The following is a 14,066-nucleotide window of genomic DNA, read 5'->3' on the forward strand; positions in this document are numbered from 1 at the left end:
TATTTGTTCTTGTTTGAGATTCTTTCAGATTTGGAGACCTCTCAATACTATAAGACCTTGTATTCAGTGAAAAGAAAAGGACACTGTCTAGTTTTCTATGTCATTCCCTTTTCCTCATCATGTTGCATATTTGTGTAGTTCGCTTTCTTCTCTTAGTTCGAACCAAAGAGAGGGAAATGAATGACCACATTTTGACAATGTATCACAGGAAGTAACATAAATTGGACAAAAACATGTAATGCTAGCAAATATATAGACGTGGTTACAATAAAGTGATATATTCTTCCTATATGATTATATTCTTATTGTTATATTAAAGTCAGTATTAAAGAATCAATAGACCGCTCATAGATCACTATAGTCATTTGTAAATAATTTAAACTAACTGAAGAAAAAAAAGAAGAAAACTAGACTAACCGAAACAACTTGTATGCTGATTGGAAGCTCTTTCGTGAAAAATATTACGTTATAGATGATAAAAAGGATTAAACGTACTGTCGTCTACCTAAGGAGAACTTCTATATTATGTCATGTTAATGGAAAAACAATGTAACTCATATGATAATGTCAAAATGTATCAATTCCTTTCTCCTCGTCATTTGCCTGACAATAAGTAATATTTTCCAACTTAGTCATTAAAAATAAAATCGATTATCTTTCCAAGAATAAAAATCCTATGCAGAAAGAGTCAAGGAAGAAGAAATAAACTTAGAGTTCATTTCTTCGCACATGAGAGAACCAGTGAAAACCCTTTTAATTAAATCTATTAATTTCAGTGAAGTCTACATCAAAGGCTTGGAAAAATAGAGAATAATTAAAAAAGTAAGAAAAATTCTCGAGTTTTATTTATTCTTGTGGGCCTAGAGCACTATCTATAGGATAAAACAAGATCAAAACCTATATTACAAAAAACATATCTTTCTAAACATACGAAGTCTTGACCTAGCTAGAATGATAAAATGCTAACTTCAATTAATCAAGCTAAATACCTGAAACAATGGAATCGAATTCCTACTTCTGCTGAGCAGAACATAAATAAACAGAAAAAAAAAATTACTAATTTCAAGGAATAAATGATGAACCTCAGCAGAAAAGATAAAAATATTATCACTTTTAATCCTCTTTGCCTAGGTCTACAAAGTTCCTTTAATTTTCATTCGGCTAGATAATGATCCATATCCTAATAAATCAAACTTTCGCACCATTTCCATGTCCTTCTTAAACATGAACATTTTCAAGTCTCATGTCATTTATTTTTTGAGAAATTTGGAAACTTAATGATGCGCACTAATCTGTAGAGATACGAGAACACTCACACAAATACAACATGAGTCATTTTAACCATATGAGCATTTTTTTCTCATTGGTAAGTTTCCTCTCATTTATTGATTGTGAATATATGTAGTCAAAAAGAGGGTGGGCTGCCGACCTCAGTTACATCAAAATAATAGAATTAAATGATCTGCATCACTGCATGCCCTAGAAATAAATGGATAAGGTGCCTTTAATTTCACTTTCCCTAGCTCACGACTCTTAAATGATCACTTACTCTACTGCATCGCTCTTAAACGAAATTAATAAACTTGGTGCTTATTTAATTGTTTCAATCATCAAGAGACATAATTGCAACCATCAAATATCCTTAAGAAAGAGAAAAAGATCATTAAGGAGGCATTAAATGAAATAGGGATCAACCACGAAACAGAACCTGAGAATGATTTAAGAATAGAGGACAAAGGGAATCCAAACCTCTATCCTCCTCGACTCTTTTTCTCAGATCTATCACCTGGCAAGAGGTAATCTGCAACAAAGGGAGGAAAATGACCAAACATAAAAAATGAATCCCAAGAACATGAATACATACAACTATTAAGTATTTATAAATTACAAGAAATTAAGTATCAGTATCTTGAACAACATAGTAAGAGTAGTAATATATGTGCACATATTTTATGAGTAAATAGATACACAAGTCAAGTAAATAGCTGATAATATGTAGGAAAGAGTGATTCCTGGATTAGTTCCAGTACATCATACAGAACCCCCATGTTCATATATATATTAGTTTCTGTTTCTATGCTCTTATGGTTAAATCAACAAAATGAAAAGAAATTGTAAAGATAATGAAGAAAGTATATGGAGAAGGACGGTGCATGCATGGAGTACACCAAGGATGCCACTTTTTTGATATCATCTTATCACATCTTTCCCTCTTCCTGCTTCCCCAAGTACTCGAACCCTAAACCAATGAAAGCTGGATTCTGATTCCCAATCCACCATCTAACCGACGACTTCGGTGTCGACGTTGCCGACACGGCCACCACTTTTTGAGCCTTTACAGTACCACTCTCCGCGGGTTCAAAGCACTCTAAATTCACCCCGAAGAGCCGAACCCGCTTCGGCTTCATCGGCATGGGAACGGCGGCACGGAAGTCAAAGCACGGGTACGTCACCGCCGGCTCAGGCAGGAGGCAGCGGTGCCGCCACCCGATGAAGAGGCGGCCTGCGGAGCTGCGGCAGAAGGAGACGGTGTCGCCGGCGCCGAGGCGCTTCTCCTTGACGAAGCGGCTCCAGCCCTTGGTGATAACGTAGCTCTGGCTGCTGCTCCAGTACAAGTAACGAAACAGCCATTGCTTTTGCTCGCCGGTGGTGGTGGCATACACTTGCTGCTGTTGTCCTTCTTCTTCGAAGGTGAGTTGGGTTCCTTTGTCGGCGACGGAGGGGTCGAGGGGGAAATACTTCTCGGCGTATTGCTTTGGGATCACGAGACGATTGAGCTTCCCGACGTCGCTTGGGGTGACGACTTTGTCGAACATGTGTTCGTGCTCCATGGGAGGGAGAAGGAGGTTGGAGTTGGAGTGGTATCTACGAGTTCTTCCTAGTTGGAGGTCCATTGGGTTGTCACCTGTGAAGGGTGCAGGGTTGGTGAAAGTTATTAGCACCATGGAAACTTTAGGGTCAAGTACAAACAATAAGATAGAATATATATATAGAGGGAAGTACAGAGTGAAAGTTACTACCAGGACACGACAGAAACTTATTAGCGCTGCTCCTTGCAAAACTTCATTGCCTAAAACTTATCTTAGAATATCCTATCTTAGGGTGCAGGATATACCGTCTTCATTTATACTTTTGTAAAAAATTCTAATGTCATAGATTGGTGATGAGCTAGCGATGGAGGTCTAGTTGTTTATTTCACGTACCATATGAATTGGCATTAATATCTAAGCTGATGTGTGAGAAGCTGTAGAGCATCCGCATATCGAGAAGTATAATTAGTAGACCGGGAAATGGTCAAGTCACTAATAGTTATTAGCAACAGGGAATATACAACAAGAAATGGGAAAGAGTCGTTAAGCTCTTGTATTTATCGAACATATGGACCACCATTAGTTTTTACATGTGAACTTATTCAATTTAGATAGTAGATGATTAGAATACTGCCCACCAGTAAGAGTGACAGAGCCAGAACTTTTTGTTAGGTGTATTGTAGATTCCTACATCTTGGGGGCAATTGCCTTGACCTTACTCTGTCACCGCGTAGAAGAAGTTTATTTGGCCTATTAGCTATGTTCAAGAACATATTTTTTTAACCATACATGGAATCAAATAGGAAACTCATGCAATAGATGAAGATATCTTCTGTCTCTTCATGAATTGGGATGCCAAAGGGCCATTTGAATGAGATGGATGCTCATCCTACCGTTTAATTTAATAATAATAACAAGTTAAGAAGAGACTAACAACTTTTAACCACTTCTAGATGAGTCTATCATAGCGTAATGGTCATGTTTTACTGGTTATGATAGAAGTTATGAATTTAAAGTCTATGTTGCAATTGATATTTAGTAGACTTTTCACCGAATGCTATTACGCACATGATTTTAACTCATTATGACCCATTTTTTATTAGTATTGTTGACTTAGTTGTTTAATTTATATATTGAGAAAGACTAACTATTTTGTTTAGTCTATAATTAATATATAAACTTATAATCTGTTCAAGAAAAAATTCTAACCATTTTGTTTTAGTAATATGTAAGGCTTGTCAAATATTTAGTTACATCAATGGAATTTTCTCATTACTTGTTCTCAAATAGTTGATAATGAGATGAATCAACATTTGTTTTTTATGACTATGTTATCGTTTACAAGTATTTTTGCTGCCATATTGGTGAAAAAAACTATATTAGCCATAATGTTACTCAAAAGACAATGATGCCAGCCCTATCTGGGTCGGGGAGTCAGCATTGAAAATACAAGCTGGCGACGTTGAAGTTTCAACAGACGAGATTATTAATCGACTGTTAGTATAATACAAGACTACTATTTTAAAACTTAAGTAAATTAATTATCCAAGTTGAGTTCACGTTGTGTTAATAGTTTATTCTCAAAAATAGCACTTTCTTGCACTTATTTGGTCATAAGAGGGAAAAAGATTTGTATTAAAGAAGAGAAAACATATAATAGATTTTTAGATGCAAGCTGTTAGTGTTTTGCATGACACCGATATTTGAAACTGGCTGACTGATACAGGGGTTAGCTCTCTCCGATTTAATTTAAACATATGGACTAACTGTCCCAAAAAAATGGACCACAAATAAATCGAATCACAAAAGACACACATGCGCAAACACTTTAACCAGTGATCTCCTGTCATAGATGAATATGCTCTTATCTACAATTTATGTATAAATCAAGAATATATATATATATATATATAGTGTATTATTACTGCTTACCAAGTATATGTAGTTCATTACCGGTATATATGGGATGTAAAGAGTTGATATGTGATAATGGCCAAATAATCACCAGATGTAACAGATCACCTAAGCTCTTAAAAACAAATTGGATTTATTAGAATCTCCTTGTACAATTAATGAATGCATTAATATATCAGACCACCGGGCACAGCTCTTTTGTTTAGCGAAGTAAACCCTCGTAATTCCAACTAAAGTGGTGATGTCATGTCATACTAATTGTATAACTTAATTATCTCACTATAATATTATTTTCTGTTAACATATTAATCGGATGATTCGACTGATGTCATCTGCCTCAAGAGTTATAACGTCAGATCTTACCAAATTAAAGGGTGAGAGGGATCATTAAACTGTGAGAAATTTTAACAATTTCCTGACTTTGATTCGGGCAACCAAATGCTTAACATTGCCCACTTGCAGCTCAACTACCCATAAGCCAGCTCTTTCTCTTTCTCTCCACTTATGCCATTAAGTTTCAATAAGATCCACCAATAGTAATTAAATACAATACACAAGAGCACATGCAAATATAATACTTTTTATATAAAAATACCCTTTATCAAAGAAGGGTAAAAACCATCTCCGAGATTAAATCAAACATGATAATAATCAGTAGTTATAAAACACTTAATAAGTTATCTCTTGTTATTTATAATCATCTCTGAAGTGATTTATTTGATTCTCATAAATACAGTGCTTTTCATACTTGGTATCTAACTTTAATAATTCTCAAGGTTGAAAGCCTACCTTTCTGATTTTTGAGACAAGTAACACAAGCAATCTCTGAAATTGTAGAAATCTATCGTGATGGGAAAATTAAGTATACCTCACTATTCCACTCTCCCCAAATCCTCTCTCAATGTCCACTAATTATCTAATAGCCTCTGACAGTGGTGCCCTATTTCCCTCAAGACCTCCCTTTATAATCCAAAAACTTAGGTCGTAACAAATCCTAATTTGAAAAACAATCAGATTGAAAAAGTGCAACTTTTGTTGCTGCACCCCAATGACCCAAACATCATTTGAATACCTGAATATTATATCCTCCGTTGTGCAAATGATCCAACGACATTCCATGGAAAATTAATCTTTTGGACATCTTTACTTTAGAAAAAGATTGTTTGAACAACCAAATCTTGTTTAAATGTCCTAGTGTTCTAGCCTCCTTTGGGGGTTAAGGAAGAACAAGGGTTGGAGTTTTGGTTTGGTTGGGTTGAGGAGGAAGAAAGATTATATTTTTAGTTTAAGGATGTGGAGGAAGAAAAAAAATAAAGCCTATTTTGATTATATAATAAAGTTTTTTTTTTCCATTTTAGAGGCATAGTTGTCATGCTAGGAGAAAGGTGGTAGAAAATTTAGGAGAAGAAGATTATTCTCTTGATACTTAACATAAGATAAGTGGATAAAAACTTTAAATTTTCTTATTTTACTTGCTTGTCATCACATAGGATAAGACTATATATACATAGTGACTTATATGACTTTTAGTTATACTACATGACTCTTGGATATACTATATAACTTTTAGATTTTCAACATCTAGAGGATCCAAAAAGTTACTATAATTTAAAGGCATAGAGAAGATTCAAAGTTATCTCAATACCAAAGCATTGATATTCGTGAATTCTATACTAGCCAATTAATCTAATTGACTAGTTAAATGAGCAAGCTTAATATCCAATATTCTCCTCTTAAGCTAGACTATTTCCACCCTAACTTTCTTCAATTTGGTGAAGGAATCCATCTTGGGAGCTTAATTTAGTGAATATGTCTACTAATTGATCTTAAATCTTACAATACTAGACCTCGATTTTACCATCTTTGACCAAATATCAAATGAAATGATGTCTAACTCGAATATGCTAGCTTCTAACATGGAATATTAGATTCTTTGTGAGTGCAATTATTGATTTGTTATCACAAAATAAATTTATGCCTTTTCCTTAGATGTTTTAGTTCTTTCAAAACTCACCTTAGCCATAATGCTTGACAATTTACTAATAACAAAGAAATATAATCCGCTTCCGTAGTAGAGAGAGCGACAACATCTTGCTTCTTTGAAGACCATGAGATTGCATCGGAGCCGACATTGAAACATAATTGAAAGTACTCTTGCTATCATCGATGCTTTTATCCCAATTACTATCACAATAACTAACTAAACATGAATTGTTAGTACTTTTGTAAGTAATACTTTAATCCAAGGTACCATTAATGTAGCTCAAAATTCTTGTTCTAGCCTTTCGATGACATATTCTTGGAGTTTCCGTAAATATGCTCAATTGACTAATATAATACAAAATATTTGGTCTTGTACCTATCAAGTACATGGAAAGAGTAGCATCAATAAGTTTATCATCACCTTACTTGCTTAATTTCAGGTGAAGCATTATCTATTCAAAATCTCTTCAAGAGATCTATTGCATACTTCTTTTGTGAGATTGAAATTTTGTCACCACTTTATTTAATGTTTGTCATCTCAAATTCATGCATCATGCTTCTATTGCAAGCTTTAAGATAATTTGGACTATTGCCGATGAAGATCAAATCATCTCAAATTTATGTAAAAAGTATGCTCAAATGAATACCTCTTGAATCTATTCTTCAAGAAATTTCTATCAATACAATTATACCATGCCCTTGGTGCTTGCTTCAAGCCATATAAGGTTTTCTTTAACTTACATACTTTATGTTCTTCACCTTTCTTCTCGTAGCTTGGATCGAGGCTGATCAATAAAAACATCATCTTTAGGAACACCATTTAGGAATATTAATTTGACATTCATTTAATGCACCTTTCATTTATTTTGAGTCGTCAAAGCTAAGACTATGCAAATTGTCTCAAGTCGAACAATAGGGGCAAAGACTTCATAGTAGTTGACTCTATACTTTTGATTGTAGCCTTTCGCTACTAATCGGGTCTTGTGATTTTTCACTCCACTTTTTTATTCAACTTGATTTTGTAGATTCATTCAATACCTATTGATTTGTGCCTAATAAAAAGATCTACATATCTCATGTATCATTCTTTGTGATTGAGTCAATTTTTTTATCCATAGCATGTCTCTAAATTTGTTGGTCAGAAGCCTCTTAAAAAATGATAGATTCTATTGTTGCTCATATCTTCATATAATTCTTTTGTTGTAGTTTCATAAGTTTCTCTAATGCTCTTCGCCTTCCTTGATAGAGACTCTAATGATAAAGATATTGGAGACGATGTGGAAGAAGATGACGATATAGGTATAGAGTCATTTCTTCTTTTCTAAGACCACCATCTTGACTTTCTTCTTCATGTGCAAGAATAGGAAATATTTTCTTTTTTGTTATAATATTAGGTCATAATTCAAAGGGTATAAATATAATTAAACCTAACAATTATAACTTGTTTTATCTTGATGAATTACTATTGTGAGTATTTTTTGCAGCGATTGTATTAATAGCTGCATTATGTTTATCATATATATCAAATCTTCTATATCTCATGCTAACATACTAATTTACCACGACTTCACGAGGAAGCAATACCTGTAAACATGGTGGGGCTGATCTTGGGGAATATCTTCTTATCTCTATCATATATAGTTGAGATAAACATTATCTTCGATCTGAGACGCATGGTATCTTATTCTATTTAGTACAAGGATGTACAGATCTCGCACTAGGCCACCTAAATATATCCTATACCTCCTATTTGCCTTTATTAATTTCTTCTTTTAAAACCCCATATGTATACACACACATAGCAGAGAATATATCTTAAATTCTCTGAAAAGTTCCCTGTAGAGATCTCAGAAGCATATATAAAGACTCATTTGATGTCCTTTGTGGAGGAACCTAGCATTATCTTGAACAAAAGATGAGATTTAAAGAAGACGGTGGACCAAAGATAGTATAAAGTATCAACTCTCTCTCTCTCTCTCTCTCTCTCTCTCTCTCTCTCTCTCTCTCTCTATACTCTCATAGCATGGACTTCTTAGGGATAGAAACTAGAAATGATACTAGCCTACAGGTGGATGCGGTTTGCTTTAGTCATGCAATATATTCTTTAATTAATTTATTTATAGTTGCAGTTCTGAACTGATTACGTACGGCTAGGAGCAGTAGTGAAAGAAATTATAAGACATAACGGAAACCATTCTTAATTTGTTGCACGGTCACAAGGATCAAAGTTGCCCTTTCCAGATTCCTGTCTTCATTGCATAATCACTCAAAAGAAATTGTTTTTTAATCAAAGTGTCGTCCATGCTTTATTCTTGGGTGAGGACAAAAAGGTTTACTTCCTGTTTATATCCGTTGCCGTTTCCTAAAAGGAAATAATATCCTTTTTCGAAAAAGATAGTATGTTAATTTTTTAAACCCAACGAATAAAATATTCTTCTTCCTCTTGTCAACATTCAATCTAAACAAACTTATCAATACCGTCTTCACAAACTATATACAAACTCGTATGCTACTAATTCAATATTATCTATTTGATGTCATTTAGTACTTAAATATCTAAAACTCAAATTTGAATTTTTAAAATCTATTAAAAATACTCGAAGTATGTAGAAAAATGCTCTAAATATGCAAGATTTGCATGCAGAGTGTTTGGTATGAGGTCTACTACGTTGTTCGTGGACTTCTTCTGTAACACCCAAAAGAAAAAGGGATGGTCGGTTCGTGCTGTGCACATACCGCCTTCTCCCTCCCCATTGCTCTTGATACCATCCTATCTCTACATTGTGTAGACATCCATCTCATGCAATCTATGGTGCAAAGAGGTCACGCTCCCCTTCTCGAGTCACGCACCTCCTTCCCCTTAAATCCTCCCTCCTCTCTCTCCCTCTATCTGTGCAACCTGAAAATTTCGGGGGAGATAAATAAGATTTCTAGTTTGATTAGGTTTAGAGATATAGATAATAAAAGATTAAGTCACAAGTTAAAAAACAAGAACAATATTGGTTTCAGAAAACCTATTCTAGTAGGTTTAGAAAACTGATTAAAAGTCAAACTAGAAAATGGAAACCAAATCTGAGATGAAAATTCAAATACTTCTCTAACTATGCAAATCGAACTCATGTTGGTGAGAAATTTTTTTAGTAAGAGTAGGAAATGAAAAGTTGAGTAAGTAATAACAGGTAAACATGGCAAACACATGACCATAATTTATTTAACATAGAAACCTCTCAATATATTTAGAGAAAATAGCCACAGATCTGCCCAAACCGGATCAACTATGTCATGTCATTCATAGGAATAAGTATTTACGACCTCTTAGATAGTTAGTTCATTCATGGAAATAAGTAAGTATTTACGACCTCTTAGATAGTTAAGTGTTGAGGTTAACGTCTCTTACTTGGTCCATCTCAATTAACTACTCTATGATTATTAGATTGTCTTCGTGTTTGGTTCACAATATGTTGCTATGGATCGTTCGTTAAACTAGTTCTGTCCATGGAAGATATCAATGATAACGATGACTCGATTCTATATATATATATATATATAACTCTTCTCATAATTTGATAAGAAATATACTCCATGAGAAATCTTAGAACTCATAGATGATTTACTTGAAGTTCTTTTGAGTCAGATTCTCTTTCTAACATCTGGTTTCAGCTTCAGTTATAGATGATGTTTGACTAACAATAACAATCAGACTCAAATTATTTCTCACATAATGATGAGATTTTGGAATCCTATAACTCATAGATGATTTACTTGAAGTTCTCTTGAGTTGGATTCTCTTTCTAACATCTAGTTTCAGCTTCACTGATGTGCTATGAGTTATAGATGATGTTTGACAAATAATAAGACTCAAATTATTTCACATAATGATAAGATTTTGGAGCTCGTTTAGGTGAGGGATCCTTAGATGGAAAGATCCTTTGCTCAGCTTTTGAATGTTTTAAATAAGTGTGGATGGACTGTTGCAATTCATACTAGGAGAATCCAAAAGTTTTATATTTTAAAGTTTGTTGAGTGTGCTCCATCTCTGAATTACATAAGCAGTCATATGTAATTTTTGTGCCGGGATGTGTACTGCATTGTTCTAGGTGCACATCCATGGTGTACAACCAAAAGCTTACTAATTTGACTTATATTGTTGTTCATTATTTGATCTTCTTAGAACATATATTTTTATAAGTCATATATCTTGATCTAATATTAAATCTAAATTATACAACATATCTCAAAATATTATGTGCCCACTAACTTGTCATTATACTCTTCCTGACATACTTTTTGTTTAAGATCCGAAAATTTCATGCAAAAGTTAAACCCCAAAACTTATACCCATGAAATGCAAGTAGGTAAAACAAATCAATTTAATAAAATAATAAAAAATTAATTCTTTAAAATTATTGTTTTTCGAGTCATAATTTTCAATTTAAACATATACAGAGTTGAGTGGTAATAATATCCAATAAACTCCCTCAAAGCAAAAAATTATGTTATCCCCTCAAATTCAAATCAAATCAACTCAACCCCTTATAATACATCAGTTCCTATCCTTTATTTATCACAAATTGAAAAAAAAAAACATAAAATGTCAGTACGAAGAACTCGCAAAGATAATCCAAAGAAAATCCGTGAATCCATATAAAAAAATGGGTTTTTTTAAAATATTTTTCAATCAAATCCAAGTACAAAAGTCAACAAAAATAATGAGACCCCAGCAATCAAAATCTAAAGGACCATGGATAAAAAATGCAAAACTTTTCAATTTTTTTTTTGTCAATTTCATCGATTCAGAATTTAATAGAGTACTTTAAGTCAAATAGATACAAAGGCTCTGATTAGAGATGTCAAAATTAATTGTAGCATGCAAGATCAAGCACTTTCTTATTATGCATGATATTAAGTACTACGCTCAAAAAAGATTATATCATACACTACTATAAACATAGGTACACATATGATTAATATTAGAAGTGTAACATCCCTTAAAAAAAGTTGGGCAAGCACGTGATAGGCACATGCTCCCCTTTCCTCTCTTCTTCTTTCCCTCTCTTTTCTCATTCTTTCTTTTTCCCCTCACTTGCAACTGTCATCTTTCTCCTTTGTGGATCTCATCATGCTAGACCATCACCGGAGCTTGTTAACCTCATGGATCCAAGCATCAGAGCTCCTCCCATTTGTTAGGTAAGTTTAATTTGCAATTGGCTGATTAATTTGCATTTGCTCGACTTCTCCTCCTTCTCTCAGTTTTGCCGAATATTCGGTTGACTAGCGACCTCGTTCCTCACCGCACTAGTGGAAAAGCTTCCCCTCCTCACATGGATGCCCTTGGTGCCCTCATGTCATAAGCTATTAGGTGGCCCCTCACCATGGGTGTCGACCTTGACGAGGGTGGTTCTCACCATCGGTGACCTCCATCTATTAAGCTCCAGCTCGGCTAGGTTCTACTTGCCAAAGGGTGGCTGCTAGTGGTCGCGATCGTCGACAACTTTCCCACCTCGCCATTGAGGCATTTGGTTGGATTATGAGTGGCCACTGGCTCCTCCACCAGCCAATTGACATTGTGGGTGCCTTCCTCGACTAGCAAAGTGTCAATTGGCGTGTTAGCGATGATGCTCATTGGTAGCCCCTTCCCTTCTCCTCCTCGACTAGGTTGGGACGAGAAGGGGTGAAAAGAGGTTGGGGTAGGCCAAGCACTTCCTTGTTGGGTTGCAGCCCAGTATTGGGGCTTGGATTGGGTTGCACCTAACCCAAGGTGAGGGCAAGTTGGGCTATAGCCGAGCTCATGTTGGGTTGGACTAGGTGCAACCTAGCCCATTGTGTGTTGGGTTGGGTAGTTGTCAGCTCAGCCCATAGTGGGTTTGGGTTGGGTCTAACCTTGCCCATACTGTGTTGGGTTAGGCTGCTGTTAGCCTTGCCAATGGTGTGGTTGTGGGTTGGGCTACATGTTAGGTTTTTTATTTATTGGCAATTTTGTACAAAATATTCTAAGTGTATTCTTTCATGTATTTGAGCTTTACACAAGTCTAGAATATCTCTGGTGTGAAGAATTGCAAGATCATTGGAGAAAAGCCTCGCGTTCTCACCGCGTTCACAAACGCGTTCGAACGCGGGCACTGCGTTCACATAGACAGAGAGCCGCGTTCACAAGCGCGTTCGAACGCGGGCACTGCGTTCACACAGACAGAGAGCCGCGTTCACAAGCGCGTTCGAACGCGGGTACTGCGTTCACACAGACCGAGAGCAGCGTTCACAAACGCATTCGAACGCAACCTGAAGAATTCAAGCTATCGCGTTCGAACGCACTTGGGCCCGTTCGAACGCACCTGAGATTAAGTTAGGCCGTTCGAACGCACTCGGGCCGCGTTCGAACGCACATGTGAAGTTTGCAAGTTATTGGATTTTCGTGAGTACGAATATGACTTGGATTTGGCTCTATCTTGGAGATCATATATAAGGATAGTGTTGCCCTAACCTAGGGTGAAAAAAGAAGATTATTCAAGGAGACTTTTTGGAGGCTACATCGGTTCTTCAACAAACAAGGCCCTTCGCATCTACAAATCTTAATCTTTCGTCTTAAGGGTGATCTAGACGAAAGATCAATCTCGAGGGCTACTGAGATTGGACTTCAATCACAGGAAGCAGTGAATCGTGGGTTCTAGCGATCAAGACTGAGAGGAACAAAGTCGTTTGGATCGACGGGTTGTTTTGTGAGTCAGTCTTGTAACTGCTACTGTCATAGTGATTGGTTTTGATCCGAGTTTGGATCCGTGGTTTTTTTTCCCGTTTGGGTTTTCCATGTTAAAATCTTGGCGTTCATCTCTACTTTCGTTTTTAATATTTCTTCTGATTTTTACTTAAGCGAACGAGAAATATCATTGCTTAGAGATTAGATACATACGTGTGTCTAGGGATTTATTTTTTCAATTGGTATCAGAGCGGGTTCTCTCACTCTTTGAGAGAGATCAAATAGGCATGGATTTTCACAGAGATGGACCCTCATCTATTAGACCTCCTATTCTAGATGGATCAAATTATGGATATTGGAAAGCTAGGATGAGAGCTTATTTGAAGTCTATAGATGAGAGAGTTTGGATGGCCATTATGAATGGTTGGAGTCCACCAATGTACATGGTGAATGATGAGTTAGTTGAGAAACCGATTGAGTCATGGGATAAAACAGATTATGAAAAAGTTGGCTGGAATAGCAAAGCAATAAATGCAATTTTTAGTTGTGTTTCCTCGGAAGAATTTAGAAGAATATCTACTTGTGAAATAGCAAAACAAGCCTGGATGATCTTAGAAACAACTCATGAAGGTACTATGGCTATAAAACTTTCGAAACTTCAGAGGTTG

At 35.6% G+C, this 14,066-nt stretch overlaps 1 protein-coding gene across 1 annotated transcript; it reads right to left on the reverse strand.

Annotated features, from left to right (window-relative positions):
• Positions 1-1,940: 1,940 nt before the first annotated feature.
• Positions 1,941-2,926, reverse strand: LOC140771117 (B3 domain-containing protein Os06g0107800-like). Its single transcript, XM_073112523.1, has one exon. The coding sequence runs from the start codon at positions 2,892-2,894 to the stop codon at positions 2,199-2,201; it is 696 nt and encodes a 231-aa protein (XP_072968624.1). The 5' UTR covers positions 2,895-2,926; the 3' UTR covers positions 1,941-2,198.
• Between the last annotated feature and the right edge of the window lie 11,140 nt (positions 2,927-14,066).

The sequence above is a fragment of the Typha angustifolia genome, chromosome 11 (assembly GCF_048772165.1).
Source record: "Typha angustifolia cultivar Huaian chromosome 11, ASM4877216v1, whole genome shotgun sequence".
NCBI classification, from domain to species: domain Eukaryota; kingdom Viridiplantae; phylum Streptophyta; class Magnoliopsida; order Poales; family Typhaceae; genus Typha; species Typha angustifolia.

What these genes read in the sequence shown, in the direction of transcription:
- LOC140771117 (XM_073112523.1), bottom strand. Translation starts at nt 2,894, where the DNA reads ATGGACCTCCAACTAGGAAGAACTCGTAGATACCACTCCAACTCCAAC.